The sequence below is a fragment of the Phyllostomus discolor genome, chromosome 8 (assembly GCF_004126475.2).
Source record: "Phyllostomus discolor isolate MPI-MPIP mPhyDis1 chromosome 8, mPhyDis1.pri.v3, whole genome shotgun sequence".
Classification (NCBI taxonomy): Eukaryota; Metazoa; Chordata; class Mammalia; order Chiroptera; family Phyllostomidae; genus Phyllostomus; species Phyllostomus discolor.
Window position 1 is genome coordinate 72,114,370 of NC_040910.2, and position 18,026 is coordinate 72,132,395.

An 18,026-nucleotide genomic window follows, 5' to 3' on the forward strand; every position below is an offset into this window, starting at 1 on the left:
GGGCTGATGTTGCAGCTGCAGATGAGGGCGGTGCACAGAGAAGATCCCAGAGGAGCTGCCTTCTGTTCCTCAAGTGACAGTACAGGGAGAGGCTCAGGGAAGCCCCTTGTGAAGTGGCTAAGGGCATAGACTTAAGGTCAGGAAGAACAGGACCCAAATCCTGGAGTTATCACTTATGGCCAAGGTGCCTTCTCGAGTCATCACTTTTGGGCCTCAGTGATCCCTACTGGGAAATGGGAATGATACTTACATAACTGGCTTGTTGTAAGATTCAGTCATTGACTTAAATATTTACTGAGCACCTGCAATTTGCCAGACACTGTTCTAGAATCACAGAAGTGAGTACAACGAAGTCCCTACCCTCATGGGGCCCCCTTAGGCACATACGTATTGAAGCCTCACTGTCCAGTACAGTAGTCACTAGCCACATTTGGCTATTTATCTTTAAATTAGTTAAAACTAGAATGATTAAAGATTTAGTTTATCATTTGCACTAGCCACATTTCAAGGGTTCACTTGTTGCTAATGGCTAGCATATTGGACCCTGCAGGTATAGATAGATCATTTCCACCCTTACACAAAGTACTATTGGATGGTGCTGCTCCAGAGCGGGGAAGAGAGAAAATAAAGGCTATAACCCACAGAGAGTATATAGCACACACCGGATTGAGAAGGGTTATCTCCCAGGGTGGTCAGAGGAAAAGGGGTAACAGACAGGTATACAGAGAACACTTCAAGTGAATCAGTGACTTGTATTTCTTAAGCTGAGTGGTAGGTATATGAACTTTTATTATGTATAATCGTATCTTTTTATATATCTGAAATATTTTGCAATTAGAAAAAGTCTAGCACATGTCCTGGCTCTTGCCCTTCATTCCCCCAAGCCTCATTCCATAGTCTCTAATTGACCACAGGGGAGTAGAGGGAGGAGTTTAGGAAGCCTTCCTGGAAGAAGGGTGTGCTGGTAGATGATGTGGAGAGAGGAAATGCTGTTGTCTTGTTCCCATCCTTTCAAGCCCAGTCCTCCCTTTCTCTGAAGAAGCTATTTCCATACATGAAATCCCCCCTCCCACATTTAGCGGTCCCCTGGTACTAATCGGCATTCTGCTAATTAGCCTCATTGTCAGCAGTAAGTGCCTCTTTCCCTAGGGTACCATTACCTCATTAACTGTGGAGTGGGTGGAGGCAGTGCTGCCTGGCCTGGGGCTGGGCCAGGGGCTGGGGCTTAGTGGGCTTCTGTTTCACACTGTCTGTCTGTGTATCTTCCCCTACCTCCACACATCAGTCCTGAGTTTCTTAAATGGAGGCCACCCCAGTGCAGGGAAAAGTGTAGTGGGCTTGGGATTGGAAGAGTTGGATCTAGACCAGCGATTTTCAACCTTTTTCATCTCATGGCACACATAAACTAATTACTAAAATTCTGCAGCACACACAAAAATATATTTTTTGCCAATCTGACAAAAAAAATAGGTATAATTTTGATTCATTCACCCAGACAGCTATTGTTGTATTGGCTGTTGTCATTTTTTTATTTCACAATCTAAGGGTTATCCCTTAGTGCCCCTGACTAAATAATCAGGTATTGCATGTTGTAAAAATTCTTGTGGCACAACGGTTTAAATTCGCTGCTCTAGACCCAGGTTAAAGAGAGTGAATTCATCCTCCCAAGGTGGCTGGGAGGCACCGAGGGCAACTGGGCCAGTGTAAAATGTTCATTCTTTGCCCCGGGGTACTACAATGTCTTATGTTTAATATATTAACTTCATGTCTGATCTCTTTAAGTTTTAATTAAGGACACACACACATGCAAACACAGAGAAGTGGCAAAAGTAGGTTATAATAATTAATAATACAACAATTAATAAATAAATAATACTCCTTGGGTGGGTAGCTCAATTGGTTTGAGCGTTGTCCTGACATGCCAAGGTTGTGGGTTTTATCCCTGGCCAGGACACATGCAGAAGTCAAGCAATGAATACATTAATGGGTGGAACGCCCAATCGATCTTTCTCTTTCTTTCATCATTAAAAAGAAATAATACAAGAATATGCCGTGGCTGGTGTGCCCCAGTGGATTGAGTGCTGGCCTGTGAACCAAAGGGTCACTGGTTTGATTCCCAGTCAGGGCACATGCCTGGGTTGCAGGTCAGGACCCCAGTAGGGGGCATGTGTGTGTGTCAACCACACATTGATGTTTCTCTCCCTCTTCCCCTCTGTCTAAAAATAAATAAAATCTTTTAAAATATATAAGAATAAACTTTGTGTTTCATACACTCACAACTGTAAACCCACTTTTGCCAACCCCTGTGTATATAAAAGTAGAAAATTAAGATAATGAAGCCTCACATATCCATCGAATCTGTACTCCAGCTTTGGTAATTGTTGGCAGGGGCGCAATCTTGTTTTCCTGTCCCCCAGATTAACTGCCTTTTGAGGTTTGGATGGCCATTTGTCCTATCTGTGATCTTCATTTGCTCATTCAACAATTCTGTATCTCTTAATTGAACACTGCCTCTGAGTCAGGCATTAGTAAGTTTATTGAGGACCTGGTATATGACAAGTGTTTTCATACCTAATTTTATTTTATACTACCCTCCCTGTTACTGTCTCTATTTTATCTCTATTTTACAGATGATAGACTTGAGCCTCAGGAATTTAATGACTTGCCAAAGCAACAACTTCAAATTCTTTGTTTTTTTCTACTATCCCATGGTCTTGACCTTGAATTACTATATATCACAGTACCTACCCAGACAACAGAGGCCTTCATGCCTTCAATCACTTATGTGTTATGGAATCACTAGTCAGTGCCAGGCCCTGTGCAGGACACAGCTGACATAATTCCTGTCTTTAAGGAAATTCAATAGACATTTACAATTCAATGTGCTAAATGTTACCATGGATTTAAAGCCAGGTAAAAACAGAAGAGTCAAACTCAATCTTAGTGAATCAAGGAAGGCTTCAAGGAGAAAGTTTAGGACAAAACATGTAGGACAAAACAAGTAGGACAAAACAAGTAGAACAAAACAAAGGGCAGCGGGCATGCTTAGAATATTCCAGGGAAAGCAAACAGGAGTGCAAAGGCTAGAGGAGGGTCTGTTGAGTTCTGAGAACTAGTTTTATTATGGCTAGACTATGTGGGCTTCAATGGTGGAATACTGAGAAACAAGGCAGGAGAAGCAGGCAGAATCTTGAAGTGTCTTTGATGTTACATTTTAGACCCTACTCAAGAGAGAGTAGGGAGCCAGTGAAGGGTCTTAATAGGAGAGTGACACCAGATTTGTTTTAGAAAAATTGCTATGGGTAAGGGGAATTGATTTAAGGGTGTTGGACAGGGAGATCAAGTAGGAGGCTGATAAGAATAATGGAGGTGAGTAGTGACTGTGGCTTGAACAAAGACAATGGCAAGGTGAATAGGGGTGCAGAGGAGCAAGACTGGATGTGCATCTGAAAGTACTAAGGAGAAGGATCCAGAAGGGAGGGTGTTAGCCCCTTTCCAAGAACTTTTCATTCAAACTCTCCTAAATGATGTTTTCATTAAGGCTGGTGGTGGGGTCTTGCAGAGATAGTATTGTTTTTGGAAGTGATGTTGAGGATCAGCCTTCTCCCTCAACATCACAGCAAAAGGCCCAGAGAAGCAAAGCAACTTGCTCAAGGTCACATAGCATGTCAGTGGCAGTACATGACTCCTTATCCTTTATCTAGCATTACCTGGCCTCCAGGGAGGCTAATGACTGGGGGTGCTATGCCAACACCGGTAGACCTAAGGTGCCCCAAGAAAGATGTGAAGGGGTTAGGCAGATTCCTCCTTCTCCGCACCTCTCCTGACCACCCTTATCCCCACACGTGGCTCCAGTGATCAGTCAATGAATAATTGTTGAAACAATTCCTTTGTGCAGCACAAACGGTTTCAGAGATTAAGGTCTTCGGGAGGAGTACCTATCTTGAGATTTTAAATCCCCTCCTCAACACTCCCCTCTCCAGCTGGGGAAGGGGTTAAAGGGCATTCCTGAGGAAGCCAGTCCCACCCACTGCACTCCGCAACTCCTTCGTGGCTTCTCCAGCCAAATTCTCACTGAGAGGCCCCTCCTTCAGCGGTTCCACTGTTGCCATGGCAATTAGGTGGGTGGATAGCCCATCCTATCTAGAGGCCACCCAACCCTCGCGTGGGGAGTTACCATAACAACCCCCCTAGTAATAGAGGGGGTTGGGTTCCTCCTTCTTCTGCAAATAGAGAGGTGGGTGGTTTGATTGGCAGCTGGGCACACGAAAGAGGAGGTAAAGGGAAGGAAAGGCGTCAAAGGAGAGCTAAGAAGAAATGGGGGTGAGAAAGAGTATAAAATAGGGAAAGAGAAGGAAACGCCTGTGCGCACGCGCAACAGCTCGTGGGCGCGCTCCACGGCCTCCTCCGGCCGACGCCCACTTTTTTCAAGCCAGGCTCGCACGGTCGCTTAGTCCTCACGCGCGCCTTTCTTTATCTCTCCTGCGCTTGCGCGCAGGTGTCGGTGCCTAGGGGGAGGGGGAACCCAACGCGTTCGCGTCACGTTCTCTGGTCTACCCTCCCAGCGCGCCGCCACTCTGCGCCTGCGCAGGAGAGTCGGGAGGCTCGGGTTGCAGGCTCCTGGGCTATAGCTCCTGTCAGCTCGTGGGTCGGTCTTTCTGCCGGCCCTCCCCCTCCCCAGTGGTGTCCGCCCCTAGGATCCCCCGATGGGGGAGAAGTGGCGACGGCGGCAGCGGAGTAGCGGAGCAGGAGCGTGAGCGGCCCCGGGGCCCGATTCCCCGCGGAGGCCATGGGCGACCCAGCCCCCGCCCGCAGCTTGGACGACATCGACCTGTCCGCCCTGCGGGTGAGCGCGCCGCCCCCAGCTTCTCCCTGGTTCTTGTTCTCGCCGCAGGGGAGCGGGTTGGCTGCACGCCTCAAGTGCTCCCCGGGGCCCCCTACTGCAGCCGGCCGGGTCCCTCGGCGACCCCCGCCCCTTCCCCGGGTGCCCACCGTGGCTGGGCCCTCGCCCTCTTCTCTCCTTTCTCCACTTGCTGCAAATTCTGGGAGCCAGTTCAGTCCCCACCCTTGGTGCCCCGCCCCCACACTTCCCTGCCACCTCTACCTTTGGCTAAGGTTCCGGATCCCCTTTTCCAAGATGTTTGATGGTCACCCTCTAGTTCCCTTAAACTTAAGCCCATCACCTCCAGAATCTTTATTATGGTGCCCCCTTCCCCCCACTCCCTTGCCCTTACTTAGCTCTTTTTCCTCCCCCTCCTTTCTCTTTCTCGAATTTTGACTTTGCAACTGTCTTGACAAGCTCCCCCCTCATCAACCTTTCTCCTTCTCGGCCACCCCTGAATTACATCTCTACCTGACCGGAATTTCGGCCTCGTGTCTTCACCCCACACCTTCTTCCGTTGCCCTCATCGCCCTGTTCAGTTCTCCCTTAGCCCTTCTCTTGTGTTTCAAGTGCAGCAGTCCAGAACCAGGCATTTCCGGTCTCAGGGTCCCTGAATATTATATTACCAACTCTGCAGCAGTGTGGGGCTGGGAGGAAAGACAAGTGCACTGGCAGAGGAAGGAAAGCATTTATTCTCTTCAGAAACTCGAGCATGGGCTGGGAGGAGGATGTTTATGTATGCACACACACAAAACAGATGCTGTATGTGGTCAGAAAGGAGGTATGGAAAACCTGCTGGAGGGTGGAGGAGGTAATGGAGATCTCTCACCAAAGGGGCTAATTAGAAAAGGGATAAAAAGAAACTACTGCGGCAGGAATTTCTTCGAAATACCTATTTATTGCTCCTCTTGGGGCGCTTGCATGCCCTCATTTGGGAGCTTTCAGCAGCTTTTATGTGCTTTCTTCAGGAGGGAGCTCTGACTTAAGGGGCGGTTTAGTGATTTCAAGGTGAACACTCCAGACTGCCACCCAAGTGGTGCTTTGTCCTGTGTCCTTCCGGTTTTTCAACAGGCCTAGATGGAGAGCAGGATTTCCCGTCTCTGGGTTAGCTTCTCCTGAGGCCCTATATAAATTGTCTTCTGGTTTTGGAGTTAGCCAGGGAACATGGCCAGTATCAGGAAAAGGCGGTCAGCTACACTGGTGCCCCGGATATGACTGGAGGGGAGAGGGGAATTGAAGAGAGCAGAGTCATGTTGTTAATTGGGTTTCTCTAGGTGACACAGTTTTTCTCGCCATTCAGGTCATAATTGTTTGGTGCAGTGTTGGGCTAGGAGACCTGACTTGCTGAAGATAAGTTTGCTGAGAAGGGAGACTGGGTATTGAATTACTGTGTGTGTGTCTGTGTGTGCTGGTGGGGAGAGCGTGGAAAGGCTTTCAGAGAGAGATTGGTAAGGTCAGTTTAAACTTCGATTGTCAAGTGAAGCTGTTGGAGTTTAAGATGGTAATTCAGGCTCCCCTTGATGTGCTTCTCTCTAGGATGAACCCCCAGCTTTCCTCCCCACCCTGGTTGTTAATTAACTGGGCTGCAGGTTCTGTGGCTGTGGTGACTTGTAACACAATGAAAAAGGGGTGCGTCCAAACCATGACCTTTGATTTAAACCTTGTGGGACTCTGCTTGAGCTTCTGTTTCTCTTTAGCCTCCTCTGCTAGTTTGGCTTGGATTCTCAGCCTGGGATTTCCAGCAATTCTGCAAACACACTTTGACCTTGGTTGTGGTATTTCCCTTCTGGACTTCTCTGTTTGAAGTAATATTAGCCTCCTTCCTCAGTTGCCTCCTGCCTTATTCTCCTCTCCTATTACAGAGAAGCCGCAAACCTGTTCCCTACCTAGCACTTGTCTTTCTTGCCTCAGGCTTCTTAAGAAAGCATTTTTCCTCAGCCCTCCCCAGGTACCACCCCAGTACACCAGGGCTTGAGGGAAAGCTGTGCTTTCTTTGAAATGGGGCTGGAGAGGGCCTGCTTCCGCTTTGCTCCTGACCTTTTCTTAGTTCCTGCCCCCTCTGCTCCACCCCAGAGAGCTGCTGTGACATTGTGGAGCAGCTAGCTCAGTCATCTCCTGTTCTATTCCTGTCTGTTTTCCAGTGAGAAATTGGTAACCTGGAGAATTAACAGCAAAGATGTTTCCCTTTACAACATCTTGTGTTGGGGGCCTGGTGAGGGGGATGGGAGAGGAATATATAAAGCATTTATTAGCTGGTCTTGAAGAGACCAAATTGTCGTTCTCCTCTTGTTTCAAGATAAGGCTTGATTTTCAACTGGTGATGAGAGTAATAGTCTGCTATTAGGGAAGATTGAATTGCACTAATCTCTTAGTCGTGTGTGGGGAGGCCACTTTGTGACCACAGGCATACTTGACCTCTTTGAGGCTCCACCTCCAGAGGTCAGCACAGCAGAATAGGGTTGTATTCCTGAGTTCAAGTCCTGGCTTTCTCACTGTAACTTTGGCCTTGCTCCTCCTTCTTTTCTTACTTGCTACAGATTTTGCAAAGAGCCTTACTTACTCTCTAAGGCTCTGTTTTCTTATCTGTATAAGTGAGGATAGTGTAGTACTGAGCTCAGGGTTGCTGAGGGTTAATGAAATACCGTATGCTAAGTACTTAGTCCAGTTTCTGGCACACAGTGACCATATATGCTAGTCCTTATTGTTAATTGTTATCAAATGGCAATCAGAGAAGCCTTCTAGGACAACTGTATCTAAAATAGCACTCCCCTGCTTAATAGTCATATAAAATTTTATGTAGCATTCCCTTAGTCTGCTTTATTTTACTTCATAGTATTTATCACCAGCTGACATATATATTTATTTTCATCAACCCTAACTGAAGTGTAAGTTCAGTGAAAGGTCCATGACCATTTTGCCATTTTTGCATCCCCAGTGCCTGTAACAGTGTTTTGCACGTAATGGGGGCTCAAGTGTTTGTTGAATAAATGCATGTTATAATAAGTGAGAGCTCTTAGCACAATGCTTGCTTATAGAAAGCATCAACAAATGACACACTTGTTAGGCTTCCTCTTGCTCCTCTTTTATATACACACAATTAAGAATATTTCTCTTCTGAGTTGTTTTTGGAATCAGACCTTGTCTGGTGGTAAACAGAGTTCTGGAAGCCTCCTTCTGAGCAGTGCTCTTCAAGTAAAGTTAGGCTCATTCAAGAGAAAATTTGGGCCTCTTGTTTGAAACCTTCTCTGTGTCCAAGCTTGGTTATATTCCAGAAGAACCTTCTGACTTGGAACTGTTGGCTTCTCACAAAGAACAAGTATTAGTGGGAGTGGGTGGACAGGACAAGGAGGGAGCAGACCCCAGGCTGGCCTCTTTCCTTTGCATTGCTCCCTTTGGTTGACCCACTTCATAAATCAAACAGCTTCTCTTTACCGTCCAACCAGCTGGAAGTTTTAGACTGCAGTGTCCTTGAAACTGCAGCTATGTGCAATGTGGTTGTATTGAAGTAATGCAATGGAGCACAGTCAAGAGGGACTTGTTGCTGGGTAGTAGTGCTGACAGAGATGTTCTTTTTCAATGATTTTGTGTTGTTGTGTTTGTTCTTTGGAGAAGTCTCTTCCTCTTGTTTCTTCATGAGGCTGGGGAACCAGCACCACTTGGAAAGCTAGCAGTTCTGGGTACGGATTTCTAGGCTGCTGAGCAATGCAGGACTGCTACTGTGTTCTGATGTGCTAGCTGTCGAAATGTTGATGACAGATGCCCCAGGCAGGAGAACGGGAAGACTGACCTCCTACAGCCAAAGTAATGGCATTAAATAGTGACTTTTTTCTTAGAAAACTGCAAATGAGGAGTGGTGCTATTTGGGGAGTGCATGGCATTTGGAGTGAAGGGAAATGCTGCTTTGGCAAAATGATGGAAGGGAGGTTGCAGAGAGTTTTGCTGGAGCTAGGTGTTCAGCCATTCCCTGAATGAGAGGAGAGACACCACCATGCTTTGTGCCGTGGGACAGGACAAATTGCCATAGCCCTTAGTGAGGAAGAGTGAGGTTTTGACAGTTAGGATAACAGTAAGAGGGTCAGCAGGAGAGCCAGCTGGTTAACCCCCACAAACTTGCCTTAGCAGCTCAGTTAACACTATGCTGCATAGAATCCTGATTTCCGACCTGGCCTCCTCCATTCCTTTCAGCTTTGGACTGTGTGCCTAAGACAGGGTAACTTAGCTTGCATGTGTAGAGTGTCCTTACTTGTCATTTTGGGGACAAGGTGGCTGAAAGTGCGTAACCACTCTTTACAAGCTTGTACTCTAGCATAGGTCTATAAGTAAGGAATGTGGTAACCTCTCAACCCAGAAACATAACAGTTCCAGGACTGGAGAGCATCTTCAGAAGCCATCTGAGAGTTTTGTCTGACTAATCATTCTGTCTCTAAAGTTGTGCCAGAGAAAATTAAATAATACCCTTTCCTGCATCAGTCAGTCACCAGTCATTGTCATGTAGTATTGAGAATCAGGTTCTGGGTACTATAGGAAGGATGTATATAATATTGTGCTTATTACTATACTAAACTATTGAATCAGAGTTCTGGGAGCATCCACTTAAGACATGCCTTGCCCCGGCTGGTATAGCTCAGTGGGTTGAGAGCAGGCCTGCAAACCAGAGGGTTGCTGGTTCGATTCCCAGGCAACCATCATTGATGTTTCTCTCCCCTTTTTCTCCCTCCCTTGCCCTCTCTCTAAAAATAAATAAAATCTTTAAAAAAGAAAGAAAGAAAGACCTTTGCACCCTGGCTGGTGTGGCTCAAATTTTTGGGCTTCATTCCAAAAAGCAAAAGCAAAAGGTTGCTGGTTTGATTCCTGGTCAGGGCACATGCCTGGGTTGTGAGTTCAATCCCCAGTTGGGGCACATGCGAGATGCAACCAATCAATGTTTCTCTCCCTGTTTTTCTTCTTCCCTTCCGCTCTCTCTTAAAAAAATAAATAAATAATTTTTTTTTAAGAAATACCTTTGCAAGTGCAGGCTCCCCTTTTCTGAACTGTTAATTCTTTCCTCAATATTTAAGTACCTCAGAAGTAAGGAATTTCTTGTTAAACCTGATTGCCATGAATTATACTTTCTGTTACCCTGTGGCCAGTCATTTTGAAATCTCATGTGCAGTCTTTTCCTTCCCCCAGCAACCACTTTATACCCCTAGCTCCCTCAGTCTTTTCCTTCCTAAGTTGAAGAACTAGAACAAAAAGTAATCTGGTTAGTAAGTCAACTCTCAAAGCATTTCTTGAATACCTACAGAATATAGGAAGATACAAAGTCATTAACTTGGAAGAAGACTTGGACCCTGTGCACAGCCCACCTTCATTGTCTCCTTGCTCCTGTTCTTCCTGCCATTCCCCTTCCAACCAGCCTGTTCTTGACTTGAGTCTGGGATTCTCCCATCTACAGGAAGCTCCTCCAGAGTAGTTGAAAAGGCATTTGAGGTTTTTTATAGGGGTAGAGAATGGTAGAGGAAGGAGAGAAGAAAGGGATGGAATTATAGTGTCTCAGGAATTCCTGGAGATTTTGTCTAGTGGCCAGATAGCCAGAGGATGTACTTGCTAACTGTGGGAAGTATTTCCTATTCTGTCTGAGGAAGCATCTAGAACTAGGCACAGAGGATACAGTGACGAACAAGACAGCCATGGTTTTCCTACAGTGTAGTAGCAGGGAGAGACATTATTAAAATAATTGTGTATAATACATATATATATAATTGCAAACCATGGTAAGACTATAGCAGAAAACTTTAGTATGATGTGAACTCATATAACAAGAACTGTTTTTCTTTTTACAAGACAAAAATATTTGGCTGATTGATTGAGAGAGAAATAAATCACATATTAGAAAACCAAGCTGGCATTGCCATAATAAGGGTAGATAGAGGTGAATCTAGACCGCAAGTAGAGGTTGGTGACTACCAAAATTGGGAGACCCTGGACTGGGGCCATTCTTAGGGTAGAGCATTTGGTCAAAAACCAAGGGCTTGGGGACTGAGGATAGCATGGAATTTCCAAAAGGATTTCTTCTGAGCCTTACTCTGGGAGGAAAAATAAAGTTTGTTTCCAAGAGTAAGGGTATATGTATATGGAAAGGGCATATGACTCATATGACCCTTATTTTTATTTAGTGGAGGGAGAATCCCTGAGTTTGGTGTCTGTGGACTCACAGACTGCTCTGCAGAGGGTGGATAGATGTGTTCATTGTCTAGAGAGTACCTAAGAAGAAGAAGAGCACATCACTAGGTGTTTATTTTAAAACATTAAAAAGATTTTTTTTTAGATTTTTATTTATTTGTTTTTAGATAGGTCAAGGGGGAGAGAAAGAGATGGAGAGAAACATCAGTGTGTGGTTGCCCCTCACACACCCCCAACTGGGGACCTGGCCCACAACCCAGGCATGTGCTCTGACTGGGAATCAAACTGGTGACCTTTTGGTTCATTGGCCAGCATTCAATCCACTGAGCCACACTGGCCAGGGCTAGATTTTTTTAAAAATAAAAAGTGTATATATTTAGGGTATACAACATGATGTTTTGGTACACACAGTGAAATGGTTACTGCAGTCAAGCTAATTAACATTCATCCCCTCACATAGTTACCTTTGACTGCATATCACCAGTTGTCATTAACCTGAGTGGTAGATAAGTTGGAAGGTAGGTAAATCTCATAGAAGTAAGTATAAGTAGGCCCAGTTGTTGTAGTCTGGGGGAAGTGAATTCTTCCTAACATCAGATAGGTAATGTATATAAATAAATGAGACTCTCAGCTTACACTATGTGCAGGTAAAGGGTGAGTGGGGAGTGTAGCTAGGGTCTTACTGATTTTGCATGTTTGAAATGAAACAGAGTTGGGGAAGCCACAGCCTTGGCCTTTTCTTGGAGGAGCAGCTTCAATATCAGGGAGGTGGCAGCGCAGAAGACAGTGGAATAGGCTATGAGAATGTTTGGTGGCACAGCCTGTGGGAGGAGCCTTAGTGTCTGGAGAGAGATGAATGGAGGAAATGGATTCTTTGCCAAAGAAAAATGGTGATGGTTGGTAAGGGAGAAGGTGAGAAGACCTTTGACAGAGGAGGTAGTTCAGACCTCAGACTCATATGGGAAGTGCAGGAGAATCTTACAGGGTTGGAGATGACAGGTGAAGTGCAGAGCTTCTGCAATCACAACCAGAACCCCCTCCACTCAGAGTCTGTGGTTGAGTCAGGCATGTGGCAGGGAATGCACCCTGCCTTCCCTTTAGAATGAGAAGGCGTCCTTAAAGAAAGCCTGTCATTGATTGGTCTTCTGAAGGATAATGGAAAATGCCTCACAGCTTGTCCTACCAGGAACCATTGGAGGATGCCATCTGAGGGGCTTGCCGTGCTGCATGGCTCCTGGAACCACAGGTTTGGAGTTTTCTCTGAATAGCAGCCCTGCAGGGACAGGTTGAGGATCAGTAGGGGCTGAGTGAAGAAAATTCCACCTCCTTCAAGAGTCACCTCAACTTCTGCTATTTCCACAAAGCCTTCCCAGCTATGCCAGCCCTCACTGTTCATGTTCTTCTCCACTGTCTCACAGACCTTACAGTTTAGCATTTGGTTATATATTGCCTCATATCAAACAATATTTTGTGGTCTTGTTTTTCCTATCACCTATTTACATAGAGGAACAAAGATCTGTGTTTTCCATCGATCCCTCACAGTGTCTCCAAAAATGCCGAGCACATAGTAGGGGTTCAGCAGTTACTGGCTTGGAAGGAGATGTGGACCTAAATATTCCTGTGACTTGTCCTTTCCTACTAGATTCACTCCACCAGCACCGAAGCATGCCATTTGTATGCTGGGCACCATGCAGCAGAAGACAATATAGGTACTTACCCAGTGTTTCTCAATTCGGGTGGCACTGCCTTCAGAGGGTGTTTGGAAATGTTGGGGAGGGAGGTTTAATGATCACTGTGTCTTGGAAGCACTAATAGCATTTAGTATTTGGGGGTCAGGGATGTTAACCACCCTGCAGTGTCTGGATAGCACATTAAAAATGGTGGTTTGGGTTTGTTTGTTTTTTTCACCCAAATTTCCAATAATGCCTCATGTGAGCTTGTTATAGACAAGGGAAAAGTAAGGTGAAGGACTGGACAGATTTCTTCCATAAAGTCAGAAGGAAGTTCCTAAGTCATCTTTTATTGCTTTCTGGGTGGGGAAAGGAATGTAGGCTTTAAATTACTTTTGTGCATGGCATATATCTCATATAACAGCTTTTATTTGTCTGTCAACACACCTAAAGAGGTAAAATGGGCCTGTTCTATACCAGACTGTAAGAAAGATTTTCCTGTTCTCTTTACCACCCACCTACTCTGTCTTTGAAGGCACATTTTTAAGAAAGTGGCTGAAGCATGTAGTATTTGGTTGTTCATTGTCAGTGGCTCAGGAAAGAGTCTTCAATAGAACAGTTGGACAGGGGCACTGCACAGCCTAAGTGGCATGAGGCGGAGACAGGTGTGTGCTCACAGTGAGAGGCCAGCACCTTTATCTCTTTTCTCTGGCCCTTCATCCTGTGATGGTCACCTCGAAGACAGAGCTCTCATGAGTTAGTGTCATCACTCAGATTTCAGGAGAATAACCAGAGGGTAGAAGACAAACTGCCTCATGGCTCCTGGGAGAAGAACAGCTTTGGGGGTGGCTGAGTGGCTGGGAGTGGAGCCGCTGGTGGGGACAAGTTGATGAAGCTGTCCATTCACTTCTTGCTATCTCCTAACTAATTAGGAGAGCAGAACTTGATGGGCTCTTGATCTTTGTCTAGCTGAGGTTTGGAGAAGCTGGAGAAAGTCCCTGTAACCATACAAGGTCAATTTACAGCATGGATACTACCTTTAGTCTGTGGTGTTGAGGGGACAGGCCACATGTGGCTCAGAAGTTTGTCAGTTTCTTTACCTCGTTAGGCCTGTAGTAAGCCCTTCTTTTCCTTTGATTCAGAACAAAGATTGCTCTGATACAAGTCATTTGCATGTTAATGTGTATTCATTTCAGAAGGGTTTTTGGGATTGGAGTGGGGATAATAATGAACACTTATTAGCAGTAGGCTCTCTCCTTATGTAATCTCATTATCTCTCACAATAACTCTGAGTTGGATGGCATTATCCTCACTTTCAAGATGAAGAAATCAAGGCTTATAGAACTTGGGAGTTAAATAACTTGCCTAAGGTTGTACAGCCAGTAAGTGGCAGAGCCCAGGTTCAGACTCAGACTCCAAAACCTGAGCTGGTTACCCCTGTGCTGCTGGTGGCCTGTTCCCAGGGATCACGATACAGGTACAGGTCCTCATTGAGGGAAGGATGGTGTGTAACCGACATCCAGGGATGTCCAACCTTTTGGCATCTCTGCTGGAAGAAGAGTTGTCTTAGGCCATCCATTAAATACATTGTGACACATAATCATAAAGTAATCTCATAATGTTTTTAAGTAAATTTACGTTTTTGTGTTGGGCCACAGGTTGGACACCCCCGTCTAGACTGTGTGCTTTGAGTAACATTGTTTGCTCCTCTGTTCATTGTAAATGTGTGACCTGTGGCAAACAGGCTTTGTGGGCTTAGGTACGCCATACCATCCATATTGTTTCTGTGGTATTTGGAGGCTTGGAATAAGGCTTGTTTCATGGATTGGAGACAGCCTGCATGAGAAGTAGTTTTGGCCTTCCAACAGCATGTGCTCTAGATCTGTGTTTCGGTAGAAGGCAGGTTTTATTCATATACATGGGGATTTTCTGAGAAGAGGGAGTACATGACTTTAGCCTGAGCGGTTGGGGCCTGCTGGAGGATTGGCATTGGTGGGCACATGCTGGGGCCTGTGTCCAGAACTGAGAGAGATTTCTGGTTGTTGGGCTGCCTGGCAGAGCACTTTGATGACAGGAAAGGAAAGACATGCAAAAGAATTCAAGTTTACACTGAAGGAGAGAGAGTTGTTGAATGATTCAGAAGAAGGCCTCTTCTTCAGAAGGGCAAGGAAAAGGTTGTCTCACCCTCCTTAAAAAAAAAAAAGAAATCTCTTTTATTATGGTTAAATATACACAACATAATATTTACCATTTTAACCATTTTTAAGTGTACAATCAGTGACATTACATACACTCACATTGTTGTACAGCTGTCACCACCATCCACCTGCAGCACTTTTCATCAGACTCACGGTACTCCTTACACACAGCCTCTCCATTCTCCCCTCCTCCAGCCCTTGGCAACCACCATTCCACATCTCCTCCCTTTTGTGTGTGCAGAGTTGAGCAGAGGGCCCGACATGACAGGTGCTTAATATTTTTTGAGTCAGGCAATGTGACCTGTCTCGGAAGTCCATGTGTCATCAGCCAACCCAGAATACTCCCCACCCTTCCTGGTTCCATTGCAAGGTGATTGGCCTCTGAGAGGGATTTTAAATGAAATTGCTGCATGGAATCACAGGAGGATTAAGCAGTGGGAAGAAGTTAAGGGTTTGTCTTCCTTGTTCAGCTCCTTTGCCATCTCCCATCTGTGACTTGCTTTCTGGTTCTATTGTGCTACATTCATCATCTTGCTTATTGTCAGCTCTTCTCATCCTGGCAGTCTGGTGGGTAGGTATTAGAGGAAGTGGGAAAAAGGGTCTTTTAGGAGATGAAGATAACAAAAAATGTAGTAGCATTTCTGCATTTGTATGAGGGCTATACATGTTAGCAGGACTTCTCCTTGGTAGTAGAAGAGAATCACCATTTGATGACTACCTAGGTGCTGGTCGAGTCTCTGTCCTTCCTGTGTTCTACCTTTCCAAGGGGTAGCCAGTGGTACATCTCTGGCTGGAAGCTTTATTAAACAAACACATATTCATGTATTGTTGGGAACCATTCTAGGTTGCAAAAGCTCACCTGTAGGTAACATCAAGTAAAGGCAGAATAGGTTTTTAATATCAAGCAGTGTGAGCTTGGATGCTTCTCTCCTGTGGAATGATGGATCATGGGAAAGGCCTAAATTCTTATGTGTGGAAGGAGGTGGTTAACTGCTAAAGATGTTTTGGGGAAACCATGAGTAGGTAGCCTTTTAGGCCCCCTTGATGTTCCCTTCTGACCTTCAAGCCTGCACATTTTAGAGCTGGGTCAGGCTCCATATCCCTCTTGTAGTGTCTAGACCCAAAGCATGACCTAGAATTGAGTTAGATTTCTTTTTTAAAAAAATATATTGTATTGATTATGCTATACAATTGTCCCATTTTCCACTGTTTATTCCTCTCCACCCTGCAGCCCTTCCCACCAGTACCACCGCCCCCCCCTCGCCCCTTGGTTCATGCCCATGGATCATACATATAAGTTCTTTGGCTTCTCTATTTCCCATACTATTCTTAACCTCCCCCTGTCTATTTTCTACCTACCATTTGTGCTTCTTGTTCCCTATACCTTTTCCCACATTCTCCTCCCTCCCCTTCCCCACTGATAACCCTCCATGTGATCTCCGTTTCTCTGATTCTCTTCCTGTTCTAGTTGTTTGCTTAGTTTTTGTTTTTAGGTTGGGTTGTGGATAGCTGTGAGTTTGTTGTCATTTTACTGTTCATAGTTTTGATCATCTTCTTTTTCTTATATAAGTCCCTTGAACATTTCCTAGTACAAGGGTTTGGTGATGATGAGCTCCTTTAACTTGACCTTATCTGAGAAGAACTTTATGTGCCCTTCCATTCTAAATGATAGCTGTGCTGGATAGAGTAATTTTGGATGTAGGTCCTTGCCTTTCATGATTTTGAATACTTCTTTCCAGCCCCTTCTTGCCCGCAAGGTTTCTTTTGAGAAATCAGCTGACAGTCTGATGGGAACCCCTTTGTAGGTAACTATCTCCTTTTCTCTTGCTGCTTTTAAGATTCTCCTTCTCTTTAATCTTGGCTAATGTAATTATGATGTGCCTTGGTGTGTGCATCCTTGAGTCCAGCTTCTTTGGGACTCTCTGAACTTCCTGGACTTCCTGGAAGTCTATTTCCTTTGCCAGATTGGGGAAGTTCTCCTCTATTATTTGTTCAAATAACTTTTCCACTTGTTGCTCTTCCTCTTCTCCTTCTGGCACACCTATGATTTGGATGTTGGAACGTTTAAAGTTTTTCTGGAGGTTCCTAAACCTCTCCTTTTTTTTTGAATTCTGTTTCTTCATTATGTTCCTGTTGAATGTTTACTTCTTCCTTCTGTTAGATTTCTTAGACCAATTCATTGGCCTGCCTGGCCTTCTCATTTTCCTTTGTCCACACCATTTTCAGTTGTTTCATTGACCTTCGTGAGGAAAGAGGGAAAAAGGAAGGAGAGACAGACTTGGGTCTCAAGTCACCCACCAACCCAGGAAGGCAGGAGAGCCCCATGTTGTAGAGAGGCATGTCTTACAGGTCAGACTCCAGGCCACAGTGGCCTTGAGCTGGTAGGAAGGTGGTGGCAACCTAGGGCCCCCTGATCAGGGCTCTGTCCCTAGATCACCACTTCTTGTGTTGGATCCCAAGGACTGAGGGACAGTTGAAGGACTCGTAGTGTTTGTCCCTGTCTTCTATGCACCACAAAGGAGGCTACACATAGTTAGCATTCTCTTCTGCAGGGTCTGCCCAGTACTGCATGGCCCTTCACACCACAGTCCTTCTCACTGCAAACTAAAGCCTACTTTTCTCTTAGATTGAACCTAAACACCTTTGAATGCCTGCTATGTGGGACACTCTGTTCACAACACTGACTTAAACATCTGAATATTAGATGTGTGATTTGCCATGTAGTATATGTAAGGAAGGCGCACTTACAGGGTAGTGGTTATGTGTGTGAATTGGGATTGACTGTATTCCTTGGACAGAGCCTGTTTTACCAAACTCTGGTGTTCAAAGTTTGAATGAATTAATGTTCCTCTTCCTTGCTCCTAGAAACACCGCGTTCCTTAGGTGTTATCCTACAGAATGGCATTATGCACTGCCTGTGTGTGATTATTACCAGTACTAATAAAAGTAAAAAGTGATTTAAGTGCCTTTGTTTAAAACAGAGTATCCATGGGCCATCTTACATTCATTCATTTATAGAATTTATTGGTTGACTTTGGTTCACAAAACCATACAGGTTTTAAGTGTACAATTCAATAAAACATCATCTGCATACTGCATCATGTACCCATTGCC

General features: G+C 45.1%; 1 protein-coding gene across 18 annotated transcripts in view; it reads left to right on the forward strand.

The window, feature by feature from the left end:
- Positions 1-4,262: 4,262 nt before the first annotated feature.
- MINK1 (misshapen like kinase 1) overlaps positions 4,263-18,026 on the forward strand; it is a 64,701-nt gene continuing 50,937 nt past the window's right edge. For 6 of the 18 annotated variants that reach the window (XM_028534258.2, XM_036033178.1, XM_036033179.1 and 3 more), the window contains exon 1: positions 4,572-4,846. In XM_028534258.2, coding sequence (XP_028390059.1) covers positions 4,790-4,846 — 57 coding nt within the window. In that variant the 5' untranslated portion in view covers positions 4,572-4,789. Of the gene's footprint in view, positions 4,847-18,026 lie in introns of all 18 variants that reach the window. The other 12 variants (XM_028534270.2, XM_028534262.2, XM_028534267.1 and 9 more) reach the window with 11 other exon arrangements.